We start from the raw sequence: 25,508 nt of genomic DNA, 5'->3' as shown, positions 1-25,508 counted from the left end.
TGTTTCTGTATGTGTGTTTTTGTCTGTGTGAATGTATGTCTGTGTGATTGTGTATGTGTGCCTGTGTGTGTTTCTGTCTGTCTGTGTGTATGTTTCTGTGTCTGTGTGTCTGTATGAGTGTGTGTCTGTGTGAGTACGTGTAAGTGTGTATGTGTGTCTGTGTGAGTGTGTGTCTCTGTGCAAGTGTGTATCTGTATGATTGTGTATGTGTGACTGTGTGTGTGTCTCTGTGTCAGTGTGTATGTGTGACTGTGTCAGTGTGTATGTGTGAGTGCCTGTGTGAGTGTGTCTTTGAGTGTGCGTATGTATCTCTGTGTGAGTGTGTGTCTGTATGTGTGTATGTGTTTATGTGTGAGTGTTTCTGTGTTTGTGAGTGTGTTTCTTTGTGAGTGTATGTGTCTGTGTGAGTGTGTGTGTCTGTGTGTATGTGTCTGTGTGTGTATGTCTGTGTGTGCGTGTATGTGTTTCTATGTTCTTGTGTCTGTGTCTTTGTGGGGGTGTGTCTGTGTGGGTGTGTGTCTGTGTGAGTGTGTATGTGTTTCTGTGTGAGTGTGTCTGTGTGTGTGAATGTGTATGTGTGTCTGTGTGTGTGTGAATGTGTATGCGTGTCTGTGTGTGTGAGTGCATGTGTCTGTGTGAGTGTGTCTGTATGAGTGTGTGTCTGTGTGAGTAAGTGTTTATGTGTGTCTGTGTGTGTGCCTCTGTGCAAGTTTGTGTCTGTGTGATTGTAAATGTGTGTCTGTGTGAGTGTGTGTGTATGTGTGTCTGAGTGTGTGTGCCTTTGTCTCAGTGTGTGTGTGTCTGTGTGTGTATGTGTCTGTCTGTAGTGTATCTATGTCTGTGTGTGTGTCTGTGAGTGTGTGTATGTGTTTCTGTGTGTATGTCTGTATCTGTGTGAGTGTGCGTCTGTGTGCGCATGTATGTGTTTCTATGTTCTTGTGTCTGTGTCTGTGTGGGTGTGTATGTGTTTCTTTGTGAGTGTGTCTGTCTGTGTGTGTGAATGCGTATGTGTGTCTGTGTGTGAGTGTGAATGTCTATGTGTCTGGGTGAGTGTGAGTGTGTGTCTGTGTGTGTGATTGTGGCCAGGATTTCCCTGAAATCATCAAGGGCCAATATTAGATGCGGAAATCAGCGTTTGATCCACCAACAGCAATGGCGAATTTCACCCCCTATCGTGTGGAATGCTGTTTAAAAAATTCAGAGGCACAGGTTTCATGTGGGATCGCTGGTGGCGCCTCTCAGTGACCTCAGGCCTTCAGTAATCCGGGAGCTATAATTAAAGGCCACCCCTGCACAGAGCGGGCACTCTCCAAGGGATAGGAAGCTGCTGGGAACTGATGGCTGCCAAAGGAAGGAAACATGCTGCCCCCAGATTTAGCGACACCTCCTTTGATCGCCTACTGGACGCAGAGGAGGCCCCGCCGCGATGCCCTCTACCCCGGCTCTGGGCGAAGACCAGCAAGCAAGGTCACCAATCCAGCATCGGAGGTGGTGGCAGTGGTGGTCAGCACCAACACACTCCAAAAGAGGAACTCCACCCTATGCCGAAAGAGGATGAATGATCTCCTCCGTTCCATCAGGGTAAGTCACTCTTTTCATCGTTCTCAACTCACACACTCGCAAACCCATCACACATTCCCAGGGGTCACAATCACTGTCAGTTCAAGGGACATCACCATTCATTTTCTCACAGACGCCTTCATCTGCCCAAATGTCCTCATCCCGTCTATGGCACCACTCACCATCCACACATACCAGGCATCCTTCACATCTGGCCCGGCACCCTCTCCATCTGTATTCATGCAGGACAAGCTGGTACAAAACAAGGGGGAAGGCAGTGACATATTGGTACTGTCACTGGACTAGTGATGCAGAGATAAAAGCAAAATACTGCGGATGCTGGAAATCTGAAACGAAAACAGAAGATGCTGGAGAAACAGCAACTCTGACAGCATCTGTAGAGAGAGAAAAACAGAGTTAACGTTTCGAGTCCGTATGACCCTTCTTCAGGGCTACAGAGAAGTAGAAATGTGATTAAATTGATGCTGTTTAAGGAGGGGGGCGGGTGGAGCAGATGAAGTTGGATAGAAGGCTAGCGATAGGTGGGGGCAAAGGAGATATTGACAAAGGTGTCATGGACAGAATGATAAAGGGGTGTCAATGGTAGTGGTGAGGGTTACAAAAGGTGCTGATAGTGGCTAAGGTAAGAAAGCGGAATGTGGGGAAGCACTCTGAATGGAACAATAAGTTACAGACGGCTCTTGTGGGGGTGGGGTTTATCAAAACATCTTTTTACAAAATTCATTTTTATTTTTTATCCAATTATTTTTATTTTTATTCATTTTTATTTTTATTCATTTATTCATTGTTTTTATCCCCTTTTTTATCCCCCTATTTATCCTATTTTCCATCCTTTTTAACTCCACCACCTTCCCTTCCCCCACCCCACCCCAGCCCCGAGGTTCCCTTCTCCCCAACACTGTTACCCCAGCCCCGAGGTTCCCTTCTCTCCGACACTGTTACCCCAGCCCCGAGGTTCCCTTCTCTCCGACACTGTTACCCCAGCCCCGAGGTTCCCTTCTCCCTGACACTGTTACCCCATTCCCGAGGTTCCCTTCTCTCCGACACTGTTACCCCAGCCCCGAGGTTCCCTTCTCTCCGACACTGTTACCCCAGCCCCGAGGTTTCCTTCTCCCTGACACTGTTACCCCATTCCCGAGGTTCCCTTCTCTCCGACACTGTTACCCCAGCCCCGAGGTTCCCTTCTCTCTGACACTGTTACCCCAGCCCCGAGGTTCCCTTCTCCCCGACACTGTTACCCCATTCCCGAGGTTCCCTTCTCTCTGACACTGTCACCCCAGCCCCGAGGTTCCCTTCTCTCCGACACTGTTACCCCATTCCCGAGGTTCCCTTCTCTCTGACACTGTTACCCTAGCCCCGAGGTTCCCTTCTCTCTGACACTGTTACCCCAGCCCCGAGGTTTCCTTCTCCCTGACACTGTTACCCCATTCCCGAGGTTCCCTTCTCTCCGACACTGTTACCCCAGCCCCGAGGTTCCCTTCTCTCTGACACTGTTACCCCAGCCCCGAGGTTCCCTTCTCCCCGACACTGTTACCCCATTCCCGAGGTTCCCTTCTCTCTGACACTGTCACCCCAGCCCCGAGGTTCCCTTCTCTCCGACACTGTTACCCCATTCCCGAGGTTCCCTTCTCTCTGACACTGTTACCCTAGCCCCGAGGTTCCCTTCTCTCTGACACTGTTACCCCAGCCCCGAGGTTCCCTTCTCTCTGACACTGTTACCCCAGCCCCGAGGTTCCCTTCTCTCCGACACTGTTACCCATTCCCGAGGTTCCCTTCTCCCTGACACTGTTACCCCAGCCCCGAGGTTCCCTTCTCCCTGACACTGTTACCCCAGCCCCGAGGTTTCCTTCTCCCTGACACTGTTACCCCATTCCCGAGGTTCCCTTCTCTCCGACACTGTTACCCCAGCCCCGAGGTTCCCTTCTCTCCGACACTGTTACCCCAGCCCCGAGGTTCCCTTCTCCCTGACACTGTTACCCCAGCCCCGAAATTCCCTTCTCTCTGACACTGTTACCCCAGTCCCGAGGTTCCCTTCTCCCTGACACTGTTACCCCAGCCCCGAGGTTCCCTTCTCTCTGACACTGTTACCCCAGCCCCGAGATTCCCTTCTCCCTGACACTGTTACCCCAGCCCCGAGATTCCCTTCTCCCTGACACTGTTACCCCAGGGTCGAGGTTCCCTTCTCCCTGACACTGTTACCCCAGCCCCGAAATTCCCTTCTCTCTGACACTGTTACCCCAGTCCCGAGGTTCCCTTCTCCCTGACACTGTTACCCCAGCCCCGAGGTTCCCTTCTCTCTGACGCTGTTACCCCAGCCCCGAGATTCCCTTCTCCCTGACACTCTTACCCCAGCCCCGAGATTCCCTTCTCCCTGACACTGTTACCCCAGGGTCGAGGTCCCCTTCTCCCTGACACTGTTACCCCAGCCCCGAGGTTCCCTTCTCCCTGACACTGTTACCCCAGGGTCGAGGTTCCCTTCTCTCCGACTGTTACCCCAGCCCCGAGGTTCCCTTCTCTCTGACATTGTTACCCCCAGCCCCGAGGTTCCCTTCTCTCTGACACTGTTACCCCAGCCCCGAGATTCCCTTCTCCCTGACACTGTTACCCCAGTCCCGAGGTTCCCTTCTCCCTGACACTGTTACCCCAGCCCCGAGGTTCCCTTCTCTCTGACACTGTTACCCCAGCCCCGAGATTCCCTTCTCCCTGACACTGTTACCCCAGCCCCGAGATTCCCTTCTCCCTGACACTGTTACCCCAGGGTCGAGGTTCCCTTCTCCCTGACACTGTTACCCCAGCCCCGAGGTTCCCTTCTCCCTGACACTGTTACCCCAGCCCCGAGGTTCCCTTCTCTCCGACTGTTACCCCAGCCCCGAGGTTCCCTTCTCTCTGACATTGTTACCCCCAGCCCCGAGGTTCCCTTCTCTCTGACACTGTTACCCCAGCCCCGAGATTCCCTTCTCCCTGACACTCTTACCCCAGCCCCGAGATTCCCTTCTCCCTGACACTGTTACCCCAGGGTCGAGGTTCCCTTCTCCCTGACACTGTTACCCCAGCCCCGAGGTTCCCTTCTCTCCAACACTGTTACCCCAGCCCCGAGGTTCCCTTCTCTCTGACACTGTTACCCCAGCCCCGAGGTTCCCTTCTCTCTGACATTGTTACCCCCAGCCCCGAGGTTCCCTTCTCTCTGACACTGTTACCCCAGCCCCGAGGTTCCCTTCTCTCCGACACTGTTACCCCAGCCCCGAGGTTCCCTTCTCTCCGACACTGTTACCCCAGCCCCGAGGTTCCCTTCTCTCTGACACTGTTACCCCAGCCCCGAGGTTCCCTTCTCTCTGACACTGTTACCCCAGCCCCGAGGTTCCCTTCTCTCTGACACTGTTACCCCAGCCCCGAGGTTCCCTTCTCTCTGACACTGTTACCCCAGCCCCGAGGTTCCCTTCTCTCCGACACTGTTACCCCAGTCCCGAGGTTCCCTTCTCCCTGACACTGTTACCCCAGCCCCGAAGTTCCCTTCTCTCTGACACTGTTCCCCAGCCCCGAGGTTCCCTTCTCTCTGACACTGTTACCCCGGCCCCGAGGTTCCCTTCTCCCTGACACTGTTACCCCAGTCCCGAGTTTCCCTTCTCCCTGACACTGTTACCCCAGCCCCGAGATTCCCTTCTCTCCGACTGTTACCCCAGCCCCGAGGTTCCCTTCTCCCTGACACTGTTACCCCAGCCCCGAGGTTCCCTTCTCTCTGACACTGTTACCCCAGTCCCAAGGTTCCCTTCTCCCTGACGCTGTTACCCCAGCCCCAAGGTTCCCTTCTCTCTGACACTGTTACCCCAGCCCCGAGGTTCCCTTCTCCCTGACACTGTTACCCCAGCCCCAGCACCACAAGCCAGCCATGAAGAAGCCACTGTGGAGACTTGCCTGTGACCCCTCACTGAGTCCTCAGAGCCACTTATTTGCATTGGGATCACTGTGGAGGCTGCAATAATTTGTGTGTTTTTACCTCCGAGTTCCCCAAGAAGTTCAGGTCGCCAGGTGTACGCCTTTTAAAGCCAGTTGTAAATCCTGCCGACGCGGGATTTAAATTTGACGTGAGGTTGGGGTCTGATTCCAGCTTGTGGCTACAATAATGATATGCAAGTGTATTCAAATTAGGTTCCCAGTAGCCTGGAATGCAGTTTGGCATTGGCGGGGAGGAGGGAGCAATCGCTTCCTGGATTTATGTCACTGGAAAACACGCCTAGAGCCTCCTCACGAGATTTTCCAATCTCGCCACAGAACACCATCTTCCCGATCGAGCAGGGAAAATCCCGGCCTGTCTGTGTGTCTGTGTCTGTGTGTCTGTGAGTGGGTGTGTCTGTGTGTCTGTGAGTGGGTGTGTATGTGTGTCTACATGAGTGTGTGTATATGTGTCAACATGAGAGTGTGTGGGTGTGTGTCTACGTGAGACTGTGTGTATTGTGTGTGTGTATGTGTGCCTACATGAGTGAGTGTGTGTGCGTGTCTATGTGAGAGTGTGTGTGTCCACGTGTGTGTGTGTGTATGTGTCTACATGAGTCTGTGTGGGAGTGTGTCTACGTGAATGTATGTGTTTGTGTGTGTCTATGTGAGAGTGTGTGTGTGTCCACGTGAGTGTGTGTATGTGTCTACATGAGTCTATGTGGGTGTGTCTATGTGAATGTGTGTGTTTGTGTGTGTCTAGGTGAGAGTGTGTGTGTTTGTGTCTGTGTGTGTTTCTACATTTGCGTGTGTGTGTCTGTGTGACTATGTGAGTGTGTGTTTTTATGTGAGAGTGTGTGTGTGTCTGTGTGTGTGTGTGTGTATGATTCTGACAGTACCCAGCAGAGGGAGATTATGGAAGGTGAGGCTTTCTGTATGTGTGTGTGTGTGTGTGTGATTCTGATAGTACCCAGCAGAGGGAGATCGCTGTGGCACAATGTTGCAGCTTATAAATCAAGTAATTTGGCCTCAATTTTGTTGTAGAAGAATGGACCTATATTCTCTGGTGTTTAGATGTCTAAAATCTTATAGGGTTTGATAGGGTAGATGCTGAAAGACTGTATCCCCTGGCTGGGGAATCTTAAACACGGGGTCACAGTCTCAGGGCAAGGGGGCCGGCCATTTTGGATTGAGATGAGGAGAAATGTCTTCACTCATCTTGTTGGTGGATATTTGGAATTCTACAACACAGAGGGCTGTGGATGCTTGGGCTTTGAATATATTCAAGAGAGATGTCAGTCTATTTTTGGACATTAAGGGAATCAAGAGACATGGGGATAGGGCTGGAAGTGGAGCTTAGAAGATCAGCCAGGATCTTATTGAATGATGGAACAGGTTCGAGGAGCCAAGTGGCGTTCTCCTGCTCCTATTTCTTCTGCTCTTGTATCGTCTTGCCATCGACCGTGACATCTCTTTCCTCTACTGATTTCAGTGTCACAAAGCTAATGTAAGAAAAGGTGTAGGGAAGTCTGTTCAATTTGGAATCAGCAAACTCAACTCCCCTTTTTCTCCAGTACAAATTCAACCTCCAGATCCATTCCAGTACTTTCATTATTTTGCTCTGACTTATTTAAAATGTCTTTTTTTAATACGTCTGTGTAAGACCCGGTTTTAAAAAATAATCTTAGAAGGAGACAAACTCAACATAATAGGATCCAAATCCAAAAGAGGCTGAAGTCCCAAGACACTTTAAAAATTATTTTGTTATCATGAATATAAAGAAAGAAACATTCATCTTTCCATCTGCATGTTACATCCCTCCTGTGACCAACACACACACTGCGCTGATTGTTAATGTAACTATAACTAAACACATTTTGTGTTTGCATTGTAGACACTGCTTGCTGTACTTAAGTGGAAAACATAGCACTTAATGTGTTGTCAAGTTTTATGCAATAATGAGACACACTGGTTTCCTGCACTTACACCTTGTGACACATGCTTCTAACTGTTCCTGTAACTAGTTTTGCCCTGGAACAGGTCACTAGCCTGTCACCAGAGGCTATAGTTTGAGGGGCAGCACTCTACATCAAGCGTGGGTGACCAAGAGACTCTCCCGCTTTTACCACCTGCCACAGGTATGTTGGAAGGATTTCCAGGTTGATAATCAACCTGTTTGGCCACATTATGAACACACCCCCCTTGGTCATCAAGTCCTGGAGTGGGACTTGAACCCAAAGCTTCTGAGCCAAAGGCAGAGGCAGTGCCCACTGCACCACCACCTCGATAGGTTCCTGCGTTACAACAGTGACTAATCAGCCATTCCTCTTTGGCTGTAAAGCACTTTGGGAAGTCCTGAAATGCGTTACATAAGTGCAAGTCTTGTTTATTTCTTTATGGGTCTCTTTGACCACATGCCCTATGTGAAACTAGATGATGACATATGTAGAAATAATAGTGCTGTTCCTCTAAAAGGATGTCAGTCTCAGTGAGGAGATGCTGCATCGAAGGATTATGTCTCTCTTGTGAGGAAATACTCATATCATTGGAAACTTGCTGAAGGACAAATTCGAGTAGCGCCAGTTTCTTACATGGCCAAAGACCCCCAACTGGGGGCGCAATCGAAGTTGAGCTCACCCGCGCAAAAATGGTGAGCTAAAGAATTAAGTCTGATCGGGGGTTCTAATGCAGCCTGCCAGTTGTTTCTTGACCCTTGTGCTACGTGTCTGTGCAACTGAATCAACTGCTTCCGTCCGCATGTAATTTCTGTCAGATGCTAATAATGGATGGAGGTTATCAGCCATTGTGTATATTAGTCGACAGCAGCCATCTGTTCCTTACAACTGTTGTCCTGATGTAGTTGACCACACACACACACAGATGATGGAGCGCACACACAAACGGATTAATCAAAGCAAATATGCTTTAATTTTGCTTGAATGCATTTTTGCATCACATGAGATATGAGTACATTGATTAACTACACATTATGGCTAGCTCAAGGTTTGTGTGTACAGTGAAATTCAGCAACACGACATTTAAGTAAATTGATAACATTCATGTTATTAGTGAACTTGCATTGAGCAAATGCAGGTCTCCTTGTAACTTTAATCCATCAGTTGTTCCTAAACTCACGTAGAATCCATATATACTTGATAGAAAGATTGAAGATAAATGGAAAATAAATGAATTGCCAATAGTTTATTAAACAAAGTCACTGCAACTGTAGAAAGGTACAAAATAGGTGACTTAGATCTTTTTTCCTTAGTTTTCAGCACATGGCATTGTATGCATACATTCATTTCTTAGAAACGCAACAATTAATGCTCCTAGAAACTAAATAGATCTTCGCAATTAAGTTGCAATTTGCTCTGCATTTTTTTCTTTGATCACGCCTTTTGAGGAGTAGGTTATTAACATTAGTCACAGTAGAAGTCAATAGCCTGAGTGGAAATTTGAAACAAAATGGAAAGATCAGATTCTAAAGCCAATTAATTACGACTTCTTTAAACCCTGTTTGAAACATCAGTTAGTAATTGAGAAAAATGCAGGGTCATTATCAGACAAATACATCAAAGCATTTCCCACATCAGTCAGTATAGCTTTAAAACAACCGAATACACCACATGAGCTACAGCGGTTCAAGAAGGCAGCTCAGCACCACCTTATCAAGGGCAATTAGGCTTGAGCAATAAAAGTTGGCCTAGCCAGCGACGCCCACATCCTGTGAACAAATAAACAGATAAAGAAAGCAAGAAAGGCTTTTCAGAGCAAGACAGCATGGAGGAAATGTTATCAGCAATATTTGTATTTACATTGAACAGTTTATGAATAGATTAGTATGGGGATGGAGGTCTTGCATGTTATGCGACACACCATGTATTTTAGTAATTGTAAATCAGATCGATGTTCAATGTTTGCACATTGTGTAGCATCTATTGAAAACACATCAGATTTCAGGCAAAGACAGTGATAATGATTATGAGTCAAGCAAATTAAATCCAGATTAGTGCGTTTTAAAAATGTCAAAACAGTTGAAGGAAATCTGTCACATTTAGAAGAATATCCATAAATATTTATTGCAGCTGGTACAGTGGCTTTTACATATTTTGTCGACTTTTGTTAAATTAGACTGCCTTTGCAAAGTAAATCCATTTACATTTCTTTTGGGTCTCTGATTTTATGCTTTCACATAAGCATATAATTTCCCAGTTGTGCATTTATTATTTCATGAGCTGTCTAAAGAACTTGTGACTTATGCTGGGGAAAAAAAGGTTATAAATACTTAACAACAACAGAAAATGCTAGATTTCTTTAGTTCATCAGCAAAAAAGATAGAAGCTTGGGACAAAACTCCTAAATAGCACATTGAGGTCTTGTCATGATCCAATCACAAATCCCAGGAGCTGAGTCATTAACATATTTTGGGAGGGGACTTGCATCAGTAGTGGGACTACAGGAGCACCAACCCTTCAGAATTGGTGGGATTTTACATAGGAATATAAGAACAGGAGGAGACCATTCCATCCCTCAAGCCTGTTCCAGCATTCAATGGGATCATCTATCCACCTGTTTTGGCTCCATTGCCCTTAATACTATTGCTAGTAAAAAATTATTTATCTCACATTTAAAATAATTCATTGAGTTAGCACCTATCAATTTTTGGGGGAGATTTCCATACATCTATCAACCTTTGCATGTTGAAATGTTTCTTAAAGTCAGATCCAGACCATTCAGAGGAAAAGTTAAGAAACACTTCAACATGCAAAGGTTGATAGATGTATGGAAATCTCCCCCAAAAATTGATAGGTGCTAACTCAATGAATTATTTTAAATGTGAGATAAATAATTTTTTACTAGCAAGAGTATTATGTCCCTTTGTTCTAGACTTGCCCCAACAACAGAAAAAGCTTCTCTCTATTGATCCCATTGATTGCTTTCAAAATCCTAAAATCCCTCTATCAGATCAACCCTTAACCTCCTATATTCCACAGAATAAGAGTCCAGTATCTGCTTCTTCTGCTTTAGGTGTGTCGACATCACAGACTAATATCCATGTTGTGCCAACATTTATCTGGGTAGCGCTAGATAAACCAGGCATGAGCTGCTGTGATGGTCATCCTGATCATGACATTTTTTAAATGGAAATAATCTAAAGATGGGTCTTCAAGATTTAAGTGATGGGGCTGTGACCATTTCCTTTGGCAGCTTGTTCCATTGTGGGATTGTCCTTGGGAAGAAAGATTGTTGACACACTGTCTTGGAAACAAATGGTCTTTGTAGCTTGTGTGGATGGCTGTCTCGCGTTTTGTCATATGCTGGAGGGCACCAGGTACTTGTTTCTGTCCATTCCCACCAGCCCATTCCATATTTTATAGAAGATGGTCGGTCTATTTTTCTCCCTCCTTTTCTGTAGTGATTCTCATTCCGAATCTTCGATGTGACACTGGTGCATGTCCCATACTGATTCGTCTTTGGATCGCTTCAATCTTATTTATATCTCTCGCCACATAAGGATCCTAGACACAACTTGCACACTCCAGGATTGGACGCACAAATGTTTACTAATCTATAACTGTCTATAATCTATAGTTGTATCAATAATTCTTGTTGCAATACCAAAGACTCCTCATCAGAAATCCAAGAACCCTGTTTGCTTTGGGTGTTATCTCTCCTCACAATCTAACCCTTGGAGGCCTGGCAATATTCTACTGAATCTGCACTGCACTGCATTTTGGAGTAACTGTGTCACTGCAATGAAGAGGACCACAGGCAATCTGATTTGAAGGAAGATTCAAGAGTCTTCTGCTGATAGTTGGATGGTAGCCCTTAGATTCAAACAAGATTAATCCAACTGCCACATGAATTCTACCTAGTGAGTCCTGTATTCAATAACAGCTTGCATTTATATAGCACCTTTAACATAGTAACACTTTCCAAGCTGCCGTCCCCCACCCCCCAGAAACGTAAACAAACAAAATTTAATACCAACCCCCATAAAAGGATATTAGGACAGGTGACCACAATCTCAATTTAACAAGTAGATTTTAAGGAGGAGAGGGAGGCAGAGAGGCTCAGGGAGGGAATTCCAGAGCTTAGGGCCCAGGCAGCTGAACTTGGTCACATTGGTGGAGCAGCAGAAATTGGAAAAGAGCAAGCAGCCAAAATTGAAGGAGTGTATAGATTCCAGGGGGTTCCGTATGGCACTTTCCCTTGCTTCCTGTTGTTGTACGTAGCCCTGGGCGTACCTGACATAATTTCAATAGGTTCAAACACAATTCCACCCTTCAACAGACCCTACTGAAGGTTGCGGAGTTACCAATGAAAAAGTAGGATCCAGCACAAAAAAGGCTTCCTTCCGATTTTCAGCTCCCCCACTCCCAGGCTGGCTCCCACCTCAAGAAGCAGCAGAAATTCAGGCTAGGTTAAATTAGAAACTCTTCATCAGAAGTGGAAAACTGTGTGAGACATGGAGAAGTAGAGTGCTTCACACAGGGAAAGAAAATTGGGAAAATCAAGGCAAGGCAGAGCTGTGAGCAGGGGAAGGGGGTTCGGGGGGGCGGTGAACAGAGAGTAATCTAGACCGAGACAAAAATATAGTGTAAAAGTAGTTGTGAGGGAGCTAAAATGTGAACTCTAGTTTGTACAGGCACCAATGAAGTACTCACAGTCGTGGGAAGTTCCACTGTTGTATTCTGGAAGACATGTTGCTCGGTGATCATAGTGCTGGGGAAATAACCTACAATACCCATCTGATCCACAAACTGATGATCACTGTAAATCTGTCAAGGGAGGATCAAGATGTTAACATGAAGCAGACCATCACACACAAAGAGCCAGCAGAGGACCACTGGAATACTAACTCATAAAATGCACTGACTTACACTGCCAGACCAGAACTCGCCACCTCGGCCTTCCCGAACCAGTTTGGAGTATACGTACACCAACTGTCCTTCCTTAAGGTCTAGAAACCTGCAGTCTGGTGCATTGTAATCATCGACTACCTGGCCAATTGAGATAACATCTGAAAGACAAACCATACATTTTGCTTGAACTCCCCCAGAGTGTCTCAAAGATTTTCAGAAATCTTTCCCCCTTAGCTCAAAATGAAGGTAACGACAACTTGAGAAGCTTAGCCCATTTAAATATGTGCTATGTTACTATTGCAGTGACTTATGGGTACGGGCTAACCTAGATCAGATATTTAAGCTAATCTGAATTTGGTCTGCCTAGGCTTTTTTTTTTAAATTTCATTATGGCACAATATAAAATAAATTACAATGTTGAATCCCCGAAGCCTGATTTTTCAAAGTCCAAATATCAGCAATGTGACCAGGGCATCTGACATCTACATAGTGAAAGCTTGGATAAGCTCAGATTTCCTTTCAAATGGCAGAATTTGTACTTCTTGGGTGGCAGGAGTCCCGGGTCAGAGGTTGCTTTTTCAATTGCTGTTCATGCCTGTAAGGAACCAGTCCCTGTAATTGATCACCCCCTGGTTCAGGTTGCTGGGCACTTTGAAGTGAAACGAATATCTGAATGGAGGCCAGTTTTTTGTGCTTTGTAGAAAATAATTTTTTGGGGAAGTTTAATCCGAGATAAACAGCACGAGGAGGCCACTGGGCAATGGGAAAGTGTCACATATTGAAATCCATTGCAAACTTGTCTCATTGGGTGTGTTTGGGCTGCTGTGTGATAGCAGAGCGTGACAATTTCGGAGAAAGGGAAAAAAATGGGATGATTCGGTGAGGTATGTTTCCTGTGTTGGACTGCTAAAGGAAATGCGTTAACAGTGACTAAGAAGGTACTTTGTTAAGCCTGGCGTGCTGTCACAGTTAAGGGAGATTTGTATTCCAGGGCAGTAACAGCTAGATTAAATTGTGGAAAAAGCTGTGAGAACATATTAAAATTGTGAGCAAATTTGCAGCGGCTGCTCAATGTAGAACGTATCAAAATGTTAGCAATAACAATGAACATGCTCGTGTAAGGAGATTTTTGAGTTTCCTTCCTGAAAAGTGAAGCAAATCTACTTACAAGTACATTCCTCATCAGCACAGGCTTTCTTCCCTGCAAGTTTGTCCATGAAATCTGCTTTGGCAGCTTGTGTTAGTCCAAGTAACAAAAGTGGAAATAGACAACAAGCGAACTGTGCCATTCTAATTTCCCAGTTTGCAATCTTTTCCTCTTCTCTTATGTGCTTCGAGGTTGCTTGGATCAAATCTCTCCTTGCTGCCAAAGTGTTTCCCTCACAAGCAGCAGCCAAACATCTGGGTAAACATTTGCCACCAATGACATTTCACACAGTGGAATCCACAGTCTTGTTTCGGGACGGAAGGAGGGGCAGGAAGAGGGTGCAGACGGTTCTGTTTACCTGAGTAGCTTTCCTAGTTGGTAATAAATACTTACGGATAACTCAAGGTGATATAAAATCGGTCATCTTTTAGCTTGGAAGAACTTTAGAGATGCTTTGGAACTGTACATTTACATTCATATAAAACAGGTCAGACATTTTAATTGAAGCATTTTGAAAAATTATTGTAATTTGTAAACATTGGTTGCACAGCCTCTGTTAAATTTGGATAACACCCAAATGCACAAGAATGAATAGGGTTCTCCTTGCATCAGGGCAGAAAGTTATGTTTTAACATTTTAATCTGCAAGGTGCTTACACGTGTTGATTTATTTTTCTCCACCAATTATATTCACCCCCCCAGCTGCATAGCATTGACCATTTCCTATGGTGGGATTCCATAAGGAGCAGCTACCTGATTGAAGTATGCAAGATCCTGAACAGTTTTGACAAGGTGGACGTGGAAAGGATGTTTCCTCTTGTGGGTGAGTCCAGAACTAGGGGGCACTGTTTTAAAATTAGGGGTTGCCCTTTTAGAACAGAGATTAGGTGAATTTTTTTTTCTCAAGAGGGTTGTGCGACTTTGGAACTCTCTGCCTCAGAAGGTGGTGGAGGCGGGGTCATTGAATATTTTTAAGGCAGAGGTAGATAGATTCTTGTTAGGCAAGGGAATCAAAGGTTATTGGGAGTAGACGGGATTGTGGAATTCGAAACATAAACAGAGCAGCCATGATCTTAATGAATGGCAGAGCAGGATCGAGGGGCCGAATGGCCTATTTCTGCCCCTATTTCGTATGTTCGTATTTTTGGTTGAAGAATCTCTTTTCAAATAGAGTAATAATCATGAACCCTCTATCTAACCTATAAAACTGTATAATTATATATACTATATAGACTTGGATGGCCTACAGCAGGCACCTCAAAACACGGGAGAAGTACCACCAGCGGTGCCTTCGCAAGATCCTCCAGATCAGGTGGCAAGGAAGTGGTCTAACAGCAAATTTGCCCAGCATCAAGGCACTAACACTCAAAACCAGCTCCGCTGGGTGGGACATGTTGTTTGTATGCCTGACACCAGACTCCCGAGGCAACTACTCTACTCACAACTCGGTCATAGCAGGACATTCCTAGAACAGCAGAAACGCTTTAGGGACGTTCTTAAAGCATCTCTGAAGGGGTCAGATATACAAGTTCATGGGAGACCTTGCCCTGTGACTAACCAAAAGCAGAAGGCTCATTCGGGAAAACACAAAACACATCGAGAGACTTCGTCAGGAATGTGAAGAGGCAAAGCCGAGGCATCGGAGGGAGCATACAAACCTCCAGACTGCCCATTTACCCAACCCTTCAAGCACTACCTGCCCTGCATGTGGCAGAGTCTGCAGATTGCGCATTGGACTTATCAGCCATCTACGAACCCATCGAACCAGACTGGAAGCAAGCCATCTTCGCTACCGATCGACTGCCTAAGAAGAAGACTATGAAAGCACTGCACGAAAAGAGTGCTTTAATAATGCATTAAGAAAAAAAACAGTATATATGATTTCAGATATTTACTTACAGATATAGTGATCTTCGTGTCACTCTCAGGACTCCTCCATGGGCACTCCCCCAGATGAGACAGCCAGCCCACTCTGAACTGCACACGGCACTGCACTCCGCTCACATCTCCCAACAGCTGCATCTGGCCGCCACTCAATTATTATGCGGACCCCCTGGAAAGCCACTACAGGCACCTGAGTGTCTGCAGTCCCCAGTTTGGGAACCACCCTCTGAGTAAAGAAATTTCTCCTTGTTTCCCTTATTTGATTCAATGCAGGAAGGAGAAACCTACCTTGACTTCCTGTTCCTGAGTACTGCAAACAATGCTGGATGTTAAGTGGACATTAGTGCATGCTGAGAATCCAATTCCAAAGGCAATCTTTGACAGTAGACTCGATGGCACAGATGTGATATGCAAAAGCTTGATTAACTTTAATCAGAATGGCGATTGTTTAGAATCTCAGTACTTCCTGCTTCAACTGGGAATGTCTGAAAGCCTCGCAGGCTGATCAATAGATGCAACTACAACAACATATAATTTGCATTTTGTAACACTTTTAGTCTAGTAAAATGTCCCAAGGTTCATCACTGGAGTATTGTGAAACACAATTTGACACTGAGCCATATAAGAAGAGAATAGGGAAGATCTTAGTCAAAGAGGTAGAAAGAGAGAGAGAGAGAAAAGGAGAGAGAGCGGGAGAGGAAGAAAGAGAAAGAGAGAGATGGAGAGAGAGAAAGAGTGAAAGAGAAAAAGAAAGAAAGAAAGTTAGTTTTCCATTTATAGAGCACTTTTCACGCCCACTGGACATCCCAAAGTGCTTTACAGCCAATGAAGTATTCTTTGAAGTGTAGTCACTGTTGTAATGTAGGAAAGTAACGTAGTTAGGTTTTAAGGAGCATCTTAAAGGAGGAGAGGGAGGAAGAGAGGTGGAGATGCTTAGGGAAGACATTCCATAGGCTAGGTTCTTGGCAGCTGAAGGCATGGCCACCATTGATGGCATGACTAAAATAAAGAATGGCCAGAATTGGAGATATCCCAGAGAGTTTAGAAAGATTCAGTAAAGACAATATTTTCCTGTGTCTGAAGAGTCAATAGCCAGAGGGTACTGATTTAAGGTGATTGGCAAAAGAACCATAGGCAATATGGGGAAAAACTTTTTTATGCAACAAGTGGTTAGGTTTGGAATCATAGGCCAGAACTTTTGGGTCGGTGTGCGGGGGTGGGCCCCGCTCGCCATAACGTAAAATGACACGCGGTGACGGCGGCCATGCATCCTGATGTCGCCGCGCGTCATTCAGATCCTCAGTTTGGTTGGCATGCAGCGGAGTCAGCTGCGTGCCCACCGAACTGTCAAAGGCTTATTAAGGCCATTGAAAAACTAATTAAAGTGATTAACCGAGCTGCCCGTCCAACCTTAAGGTTGGCGGGGAGGCAGACGAAGAGCCCAGGCGGCCTTTGCATTTAAGGTTTTTAAACTTCAGCAAAAATTTTTAATAAAATTCATAGACATGTCCCAGCTCATGTGACTCTGTCACATGAGGGGACATGTCTTAAAATTGTTTTTCTTTCTTTATTTAAATTTTTAAAAATCAAAATAATCTCCCTGAGGCAGCTCTGTGCTCTGACTCAGCCTCCTCCCCCCCGGCCTGCACAGGGAGCGCTCAGCGCTTCCGGGTGCACGTCACGCTGGGTGGGCCTTAATTGGCCCGCCCACCGTAAAGTGGCGGGGCACAGCCGATTGCGGGCAATGATCGGCTGCGCACCCGGTCCTGCCCAGCCCCATCCCTCGACAGGGAGAAAATTCTCCCCATAGGGTGACAGATACAGATTGCATAGTATCCTTCAAAAGGGAATTGGATAAATACTTGAAAGACAAAAATTGCAGGGATACGGGTAATAGCAATGGAGTAAGACTAACTGGGCTGCTCTTAAAAAAAGTCTGAGCAGACCTGATGGGTTAAATGACCTCCTTCTGTGCTGTTCTGTTCTATGATTCTATGAAAAGGCTGAATGTTCTCCTTCTGTGCTATATCATTCTACCATATGGCAGCAAGTCAGATTACATCATAAGAGAAATGAAACTACCTGCCACATCAGATATGTGGGCATTGGCAGACTTAATGCTCTGAGCAATTACTTATGTAGAGGCTGCACTCGACTATAGAGGGTATAAAAGAATTGTGTCACATACTGCAAGCTGGCTTACAGTAAAAGTCCATGTCCAGCTTTAAGGATCACTTAAGCCCTGAATTTTTATTTCCTGAAGAGTACATCTGGTATCCATCATTGAAATTACTTTTCTTTCTCGCTGATCAGGAGTTGTCCTGTATTAAAATATATTAATGCATGTAAGTGTGTGCCCTTTTATATGCTGCATTTAGCTGAATTAAAAACAATGAAAAAATGAATAGCCCTTTGAAATCTTTGAAAAGTGGATTAACGAGTTTTTCAAAACTCTATGATCTGGATTTTGCTGTGAACAGCTTTTGAAATTCAGCTCACGTACCAGTGCTCACGGGCTATTACTTACTGAGTTTGCCAGCAGAGACTTCCCATTGTCCGTTTGGAGGCGGCACCATGTACAAGGGATCTGTGGCTTCTTTGAGGAGGAGGTGCAGCAGTGAGGTTCATCAGCCAATCAAACAGAAGAATCCTCACTGAAACATACAGGCTGGAAAACAGGAAGTTAAAAATTAACAGGAAATATGAATTACATTAAATCATTGTACAGGAAGCAAAATAAAGATTAGGAAATACACACAGGTTTAAGGGAAAAGCATAAGAGAAAAAGAAAAAAGCTATTCAAACAACTACTTTAATTTTTATTATTTAAAAAATCTGCAATATTTATTTTCTTCTGAGGGAATGATGCTCCAGACTTGTAAATTATTCTTTCCAGGGCCAAAGAGGTTGTTCATCAATAATTAACACTGTTAAAAACTCAGTTATTCCTGAATGTGATCTAACATCTGCCTTTAATAGGACACGAGGGGGCAATTAGCCTAAATTTACACCATTACACTGATCTCTGTGCAGATTCTATCGACGAAGACTGCTACAGTGCAGCCTGTGAATGAGCATGGTATCACTAAAAGCACCTTCTAGATTTCTGCTTTTAACCGTGTATGCACAGACATCATAAGTTGCTGTCCAATTTACCCAGTAACTATGGTTAGTGTTGCCAGCCTTGTTATTAGTCCTCCACTGATTAGTCAGTGAAACAACCAGTTACTAATTTCTTATAGAAAAGGTTTTAAAACCTCCTAAAAATGCTGGAAGCTAGGCATTTTACATCATCACATTAGAGTACTGCATTCAATCCATCTACTCATGCACTTAACAGGCTATTAAAAGTTCTTTGACTGTCATGGTGCACTGCTTCCAACTGCTAATACTGCAGCAAACCACAAAATACCTCAAAAACTAAAGCACCAAAAAAATTCAAATAGTTACCTCTAACTCTCATTGGGTCAAAAATTTCTGAAAAAAGAGTTATGAGTTCATGGTGTCTACTTCTATTAGTGCGTAAAGAAAAAAAAACACTGACTTGTGACAAGGAAAAGATACAGAATAGTCAGAAATAGCTGGACAATTTGTGCCCTCTGCTGTTAGCCTCCTGAGAGCAGGAGCTCATCATCAACCTCTTGGATTTCAAAACATTTTTGGATTTGGGGCATGAACATGAATTCAGATTGCTGCAGAAAGCTACCGCTGCTATTTCATGGTTTAAGGACCCAGTTAATGATGTGAATTTATGGTCCTGAAATGAGACTCAATCTCAGAGGCCCTGAAAGGGAATAATTAAAATTGTGGAACCTCACTCTTGCAATAGTAAATTATTCTTCAAGGTTTTTACCAGTAAAATTTTAAAATATCTACTTTTCCTTTCTGTCTCTCTCCCAATCCAATTTTTCTTTCCGTCTCTTCACTCCTCTTTGTGTATTTAATTTGACGTTTTTATTTCCTTCTCCATCATTTTCTGTTTCCTTTTCATTAAACTTAGTTGTTTAAGGAAATAGACTGTTAGACTGATCGTACACTGAGTTTGCAGATCAGATCCCCTTTTGCTCTCACCACCCTCTTATCAGCTCTCACTTCCAGCCCAAAAATAGTATGACGGAAGAGTAAGGTAAAAAATCTGATTCATGGAAAAATTCAGTAAAATGAGGAAAAATGTATTGTTATTAATCAACAGAAGGTTTTTCTTTATTCTTCCATGGGATGCGTGCATCACTGGCAATGCCAGCATTTGCTGCCCATCCCTAATTGCTAGGCTATTTCAGAGTCAACCACATTGCTGTGGGTCTGGAGTCACATTTAGGCCAGACCAGGTAAGGATGGTAGATTTCCTTCTGCTAAAGGATATCAGTGAACCAGATGGGTTTTTACAGCAATCAGTTCACCATTACTGAGACTAGCTTTATATTCCACCTTTATTAATTGAATTCTGCTGCCATGGTTGGATTTGAACCCAGGTCCCCAGAGCATTAGCCTGGGCCTCTGCAATACTGGTGCAGTGATGTTACTGCTACGCCACCATCTGCACTATACTTACAGGTACTGGTCACAGCTGGAAATGGTATAAAAGTAATACCAAAAACATGGAGTAAATATTATAAATAATGTCAAGTAGAAAAGAATGTCTTTGTAAGTGCAAATTAATTTTGTTGCTCAATTTAAGTTTGTCCAACTTTATGTTCAGTCTACATTATGACCTTGTAAACACTTGATGTATTATATTTAAAAGATCAATAAAAGGAGGAGATATTGAGTGACATAATTAAACAAATATTGTCCTTACACTTTTGTAAATGTTGAAAATACATTTCAAATTCAATTTGAAAAATAAAAATGCATTTTCAAAAAGCAGAAAACATATGTCAGTGAAAGCATTTAAATAACCCTCAAATGATTTCCTGTTTATTTATACTGCCAAGGTAACAATTCATGACTGAATGAACTGCTCCATTTCAAGTCCCAGGAAACAAATCTGAAAAGTTAAACAGAATGCTTGAGTAAAATAGTAATGTTATTATTCAGACAAAGGAACCTGGAGATAATCTGTTTTATCTTAATTGTTTCTCCCTTCAGTTAATTTTACTCCATGCAAAAGAAAGTTCTGTACACCTCCCAGGTAAATATTGGTTTACACATTCCTGAGACTGAACCAGAATCAAACACAATTGCACTGCTATTCCCACTGAAATGAAACTTGAAGAGAAACACATACCACTCAATGCTGCAACAAGTGTTACCTTCATAACTTTGCCAAAGTGTGTTTTGAGTTATTTTACCACATTTGCTATGAGTATAATTGCGACTCTGTTAAACTATCCAAAACCTGTCAAATGCAAATATAATAAACTGCAAATGCAAGGAAAAGCAAGGAAATGTTTTACTGAATAAACATTTCTGTTGATTGTTTGTCAGCGTTAAATTAAAAATGTTTTTTCCTAATTTCTGATTTTAGATCCAAGAGGTTTTGTTCAGTCTTTTACTTCTCTGGATAGTCGAGTCTGTGAAAGGTTCTGAATCTTGGAAGTTTAAGATAAATAATTATTCAAATATATAGCCATGGCTCCAGTCACAAGAGTCAAAAATGAAAAAATATTCGAGCACTTTACGATAAACAACATTAATGACTCTTGATTAAAGACGTGAAGTTCAGAACATTAATGGATGTTTTCAAAAGCTATGCCATGACCATCCAGGCCACATCTTGATGTTAAATGACAATACCCCTCTCCCCCAGTGTGTAACATATTAAATTGGTTATGTACATTGCACATTCTTTGTTGGAACTGATTATTCCAGCCTGGAGGAATTACTGTCAAATATGTTTTACTTTAAACAAAGGAAAACAGCTCAACTCTTCTGAATTACTTCAATCACAGTGGAGGAAGTTTGTTGCATTAACCTTGAACAGGAGACACATTTCAAGCCAAATATTTGAAAACCTTGCTGGAAATATTGCCAAGAAAAAGCAAATTATTATTATTTATGGAAGGAGTGAAGAGTCAGAAGATACCCATAAGTATTTCTTAAAAGCACCTCAAAAGAGAAAAGATGGGTTAATATTTTGGCTAGAGAATCTTCATTAGAAATCCTAGTGTTTTCTGCTTTAATTTCAAATATCCAGAGTTTGCAGTTTTATTTTCCTCAGAAGGTATGTAATCTGGATGGAGTCCATCATATCAGGAAAGAAATAGGTCATAACCGACTATGTTGTGACTCATCTAGTGCACGAACATCTTCATTTTCAATGCTTGTCTAAACAAATCTCTAACCTTGATTTTAACTCAAGGGTGGAGAGGAGGGGTTTGGGGGCAGTGTGGGAGAAATGTGGTATGTGGGGATCAGAACAGGAGTGAAATCCACATGAAGCTATTGACAGGAAACCTGGACAATTTTAAGTCCCAGGCCATATTTTTATTTTGGGGGTTTGGACACCCACCCGAACTCAGCAGGAAGGAATGGGATTCCTGGCAGCCAGAGACAGCATCTAGATCCAAGGGAACATTCCCTGGCTTAAGGTAAGTGGTGAGGAGCTGGAAATGATCGCTTTCAGGACCACAATATCCTTGTTGTGCCTGAGGAGCGTATTGGGGATGTGAATAGTACCAGCATTTGTGTTAAACATTAAAATGAAGTCCAAGAGTTAGCATGAAAACATTGCTTCATGGCATTTTACAAAAACATATGACAGCTAGGATCAGCTATACTTTTTGACAGAGTATTAAGTAAATTATTATGATCCCAGCTGATGTTACTACTAGACAAACCATATCTCAAGATGGAACCTGGCTTGATAGATCCTAACTTTTATTTTTTTAGGTACTTGGAAAGGCTACTGAACAGAGTCACAGGAATCAGCTGATGAACTTTTAAACAAAGAATAAAACATTTATTAAACAAGAAAAGATGAACTATATTATTCCTTCACCCATACCAATACCTTTTCAGATATATTCAGATTCGTAAGGATAATACAAGTTACAAAGTTATCTTATACTTTAATGTTCCCAGTAAGTACACAGTCCATATAAACCAATAGGCGATCTGTGGTCAGACACACCACACTCTGAAACCAAGTGACAGATGCCACCCCAATCAGATGCTATGGATCTCTCATCAACTCCCCACTGATGCTTGTCACATCGTGAACCAACCAGTCTCACTGAACCCTGCCTTTCACACACGGGGTTTCCAATCTCCGCTCTCGAAGAACTCACTTTGGAATCTTCTCCCAAACCAATGCTTTCTCTCAGATGCCTTCCGCAAGGTTCCACTTCCAGGGTTTTGAATTCTTTTTTCAATATTCCTCTTCCTGGATCGCCACGTACATTCAAGCTTCCGTCCATACACTCTCTCTCACTGACTCAGCCGTGTCAACAGAACACCACTGCTTCACATGCCCAGAGCAAAGATTTACAGACCTTCAGCTGTCTCCTTGGACCTTCTGGCTTCTCGCATGCCTATATTGCTTTAAATCTGCTTCCTGCAGCTTTCTCCCTTTAAGCCTGAAGCTTGGAGCCTTTCTCTCTGCTCCTTACTGTCACTTCCATACAACAGGACCTTTTCCAGACTCCTGTTCTTCCTTTGACCAGAAGGTCTTCTTGGGACCCCTCCTTTCTGTCTTACTCCTTGGCCTTGGGACCTTTTGGTTCTTTTAGGAAATCTACTCTCTCTGCAGTTCCCTCTCCCAGTATCCAGTCTCTCTGAAATCCTAGCTTCAACTTCAGTTTGGGACTTGCTATCTGTGCCTCTGCTGTCCAGTCTCTCTAGCAGCTGCTTCCAACTGAACTCAAACTGCTTTCAGTTTTCGTTTTTCTGTCTGTGTGTTTGTGTGGGTGGAGCCACCCTCTAGGACCCCTGTTACCAGGCAACAGCAGAGTTTTTTTACTTTTTTGCTTTACTCCCTTCAAGGGGCATAAACATCTCATTAGAAATGCAGGCATCTTTTAAAGTGAAACTAAAACTCAACTTCTTCTCTTAACAGGCAAATACAGAAATATAAATCAAACTTAAACATTAAAGATATACCTTATTCTTAACACACCCCAAAACACATATAACTTCTTAAACTATCTCTATTTCCTAACAATATCTCAAAATGGTTTAGTAATAGGGTTGCCAACTTTGACTGGACATATTCTGGAAGACATTGGCGGAAGTGATGTCACCAAAAGCCAGAGGGGTGGCATGAGCATGCTCTCAGGGGGTGTGAGAGAGAGGAAATCAAACCAACTTTAATTAGACAAATGGAATGAATTGAATTTAATAATGATTAAAGTTTGGAGGGAATAAAAACTTTACTCGCTCTTGAGGGGCTCGATGCAAGACCTGCCATCATGGTTTTAAACAGAGATATTAAAAGCTGCTATAACCGAAGAGAAAATAATTTTGTTTTCTCTCTCTCCATCTCTGTTTATAATGAAATGAAGCGATCCGAACTCCCGCTCATGCCCTTCGCACTTGGACTAATGCTCGGTGCCCGTGTCAGATCCCACAATGAAATTCAAATGCCACCAATCCCATCAGCCTGCCAAAATCCCAGGCAATCGGAGACCTCCAAGCTTTTCTTTTCAGTTTAAGGTTTGAATTTGATTGGGCAGCGCTGAGCTGGATGTGATGTCACGACACGGCAATGCCTCATGATGGGAGTTGAAGTTTCTTTCCCCTTCTTGCTGAATTATGGGATGGATCTTTTTTTCAAATATTGTTTGAAAATGTCCCGGGTTGCTTCCTTTGGCTACCGGGAGGTTATTGCCAATATAGGTAGACGCCTGGCCATTCTGGGAGGGTTGGAAATCCTATTTAGAAGCTTTATGCATCGCAGAGCCTTCACATTTGCACTAGATCTAGACAGCATTGAAGCATAGAATAGTACAGCAAAGGGGGAGACCATTTGACCCATTGAGTCTGCGCCAGCTCTTGAAGACCAACTGGTTAGTCCCAATCCCTTGCTCCTTCCCCATATCGCTGCACTATTTTCTCTTTGCAATAATCCCTTGGAACCCACACCTTTCCAGAGTCAGCTGAAATGTAAACGTGACGTGAGGTGTACAGAGGAATGCCCTCCGCATCTGATCTTTGGAATCTTCCTCTCTATCAACCTACGGACCTGAAAGAGTCGGGGAAGTACATAAAACACCATTTTCACACAGCATTTAAAAGATAAAATTGTCCCAACTGACCATTTCAGATGGGTAAAGACAATCTGGATGATAATAGCTTTGACACTGGCTGATGGACTTGTCAGTTCGTTTTGAAGACGATTGGCTTGGCTAAAGCTCCACTTATTTATTAAGCTTTCAGTAGATTTTTGATTCTCAAATCACATGAAGCTATTGAAGTGGCAGGATCCCAAGAAACAAATTCCAGCTGGACTGCCACTCCTCTCATTGTCATAGGACACAGGGACATCTTTCTCCTCATTCGCTACCTCTCTTCCCCACAGAACACCAAAAGTCCCTGTGGTAATTAAAGTTCACTGAACGGGCCCTTTCCACATTTGAGAGGAAATAAGTAAGCTGATGATAAGTCAGCTTTGAAAGGTTAGTAATGGCGTGCTTTGGTAATTTCCAAATTTCACAGGTTCACAACTTTTGTGAATAAAATAGAAAAACACATTTATAACCAATCGGGGGGTGTCATAAAAATATGAGAAATGGGAGAAGGTGTAGACCATTTGAGCCCTTGAGCCTCCTTTGCTATTCAATAAGATAATGGCTGATTTGCTTGTGACCTTAACTCCACTTTCCTGGCTGCCCCCCCCCATTTGGTTGCAGACATTTATTCAAATCCAGAGGATCAAGTCTAACTAAAATCAGATTGCAGATAAGGATTCCTTTTTTCAATGTGTACAGTGACATTGTCAGCTTGATAATGTAGAAGTCCTCTGTTCAGGGTTTCCAATGGAGTCGTATATCAGACTCTGAACAGCAGATATGTGATTTCACAAAAGAGTAAATACTTTACTCCAGCATGGAAATGATGGACCGAGTGGCCACATTCTCTGCCATAAAACTTTCTTTATCTCTTCCTGTGTTTCTGTAAAGAGGAAGTCGCAGACACATTTTCAATGAAACTGAAGAATTTCAT

At 43.7% G+C, this 25,508-nt stretch overlaps 1 protein-coding gene across 2 annotated transcripts; it reads right to left on the bottom strand.

Moving 5' to 3' along the window:
* Nucleotides 1–8,416: 8,416 nt before the first annotated feature.
* On the bottom strand, nt 8,417–18,059 carry LOC144689405 (otoraplin-like). 2 transcript variants are annotated; one of them, XM_078556477.1, is made up of 6 exons: nt 17,935–18,059; nt 15,220–15,327; nt 13,546–13,778; nt 12,396–12,535; nt 12,180–12,293; nt 8,417–8,954 (listed from the first exon to the last, which is right to left on the bottom strand). In XM_078556477.1, exons 2-6 carry the CDS (start codon nt 15,228–15,230, stop codon nt 8,931–8,933), a joined length of 522 nt encoding a protein of 173 aa, XP_078412603.1. In that variant the 5' UTR covers nt 15,231–15,327; nt 17,935–18,059; the 3' UTR covers nt 8,417–8,930. The 2 variants fall into 2 exon arrangements, with proteins under 2 accessions (XP_078412603.1, XP_078412602.1); XM_078556476.1 differs by lacking the exon at nt 17,935–18,059 and adding an exon at nt 15,423–15,938.
* Between the last annotated feature and the right edge of the window lie 7,449 nt (nt 18,060–25,508).

The sequence above is a fragment of the Cetorhinus maximus genome, chromosome 14 (assembly GCF_964194155.1).
Source record: "Cetorhinus maximus chromosome 14, sCetMax3.hap1.1, whole genome shotgun sequence".
NCBI classification, from domain to species: Eukaryota; Metazoa; Chordata; class Chondrichthyes; order Lamniformes; family Cetorhinidae; genus Cetorhinus; species Cetorhinus maximus.
Note: the sequence above shows the minus strand (reverse complement) of the source record. Positions and strands in the feature narration are given on the sequence as shown.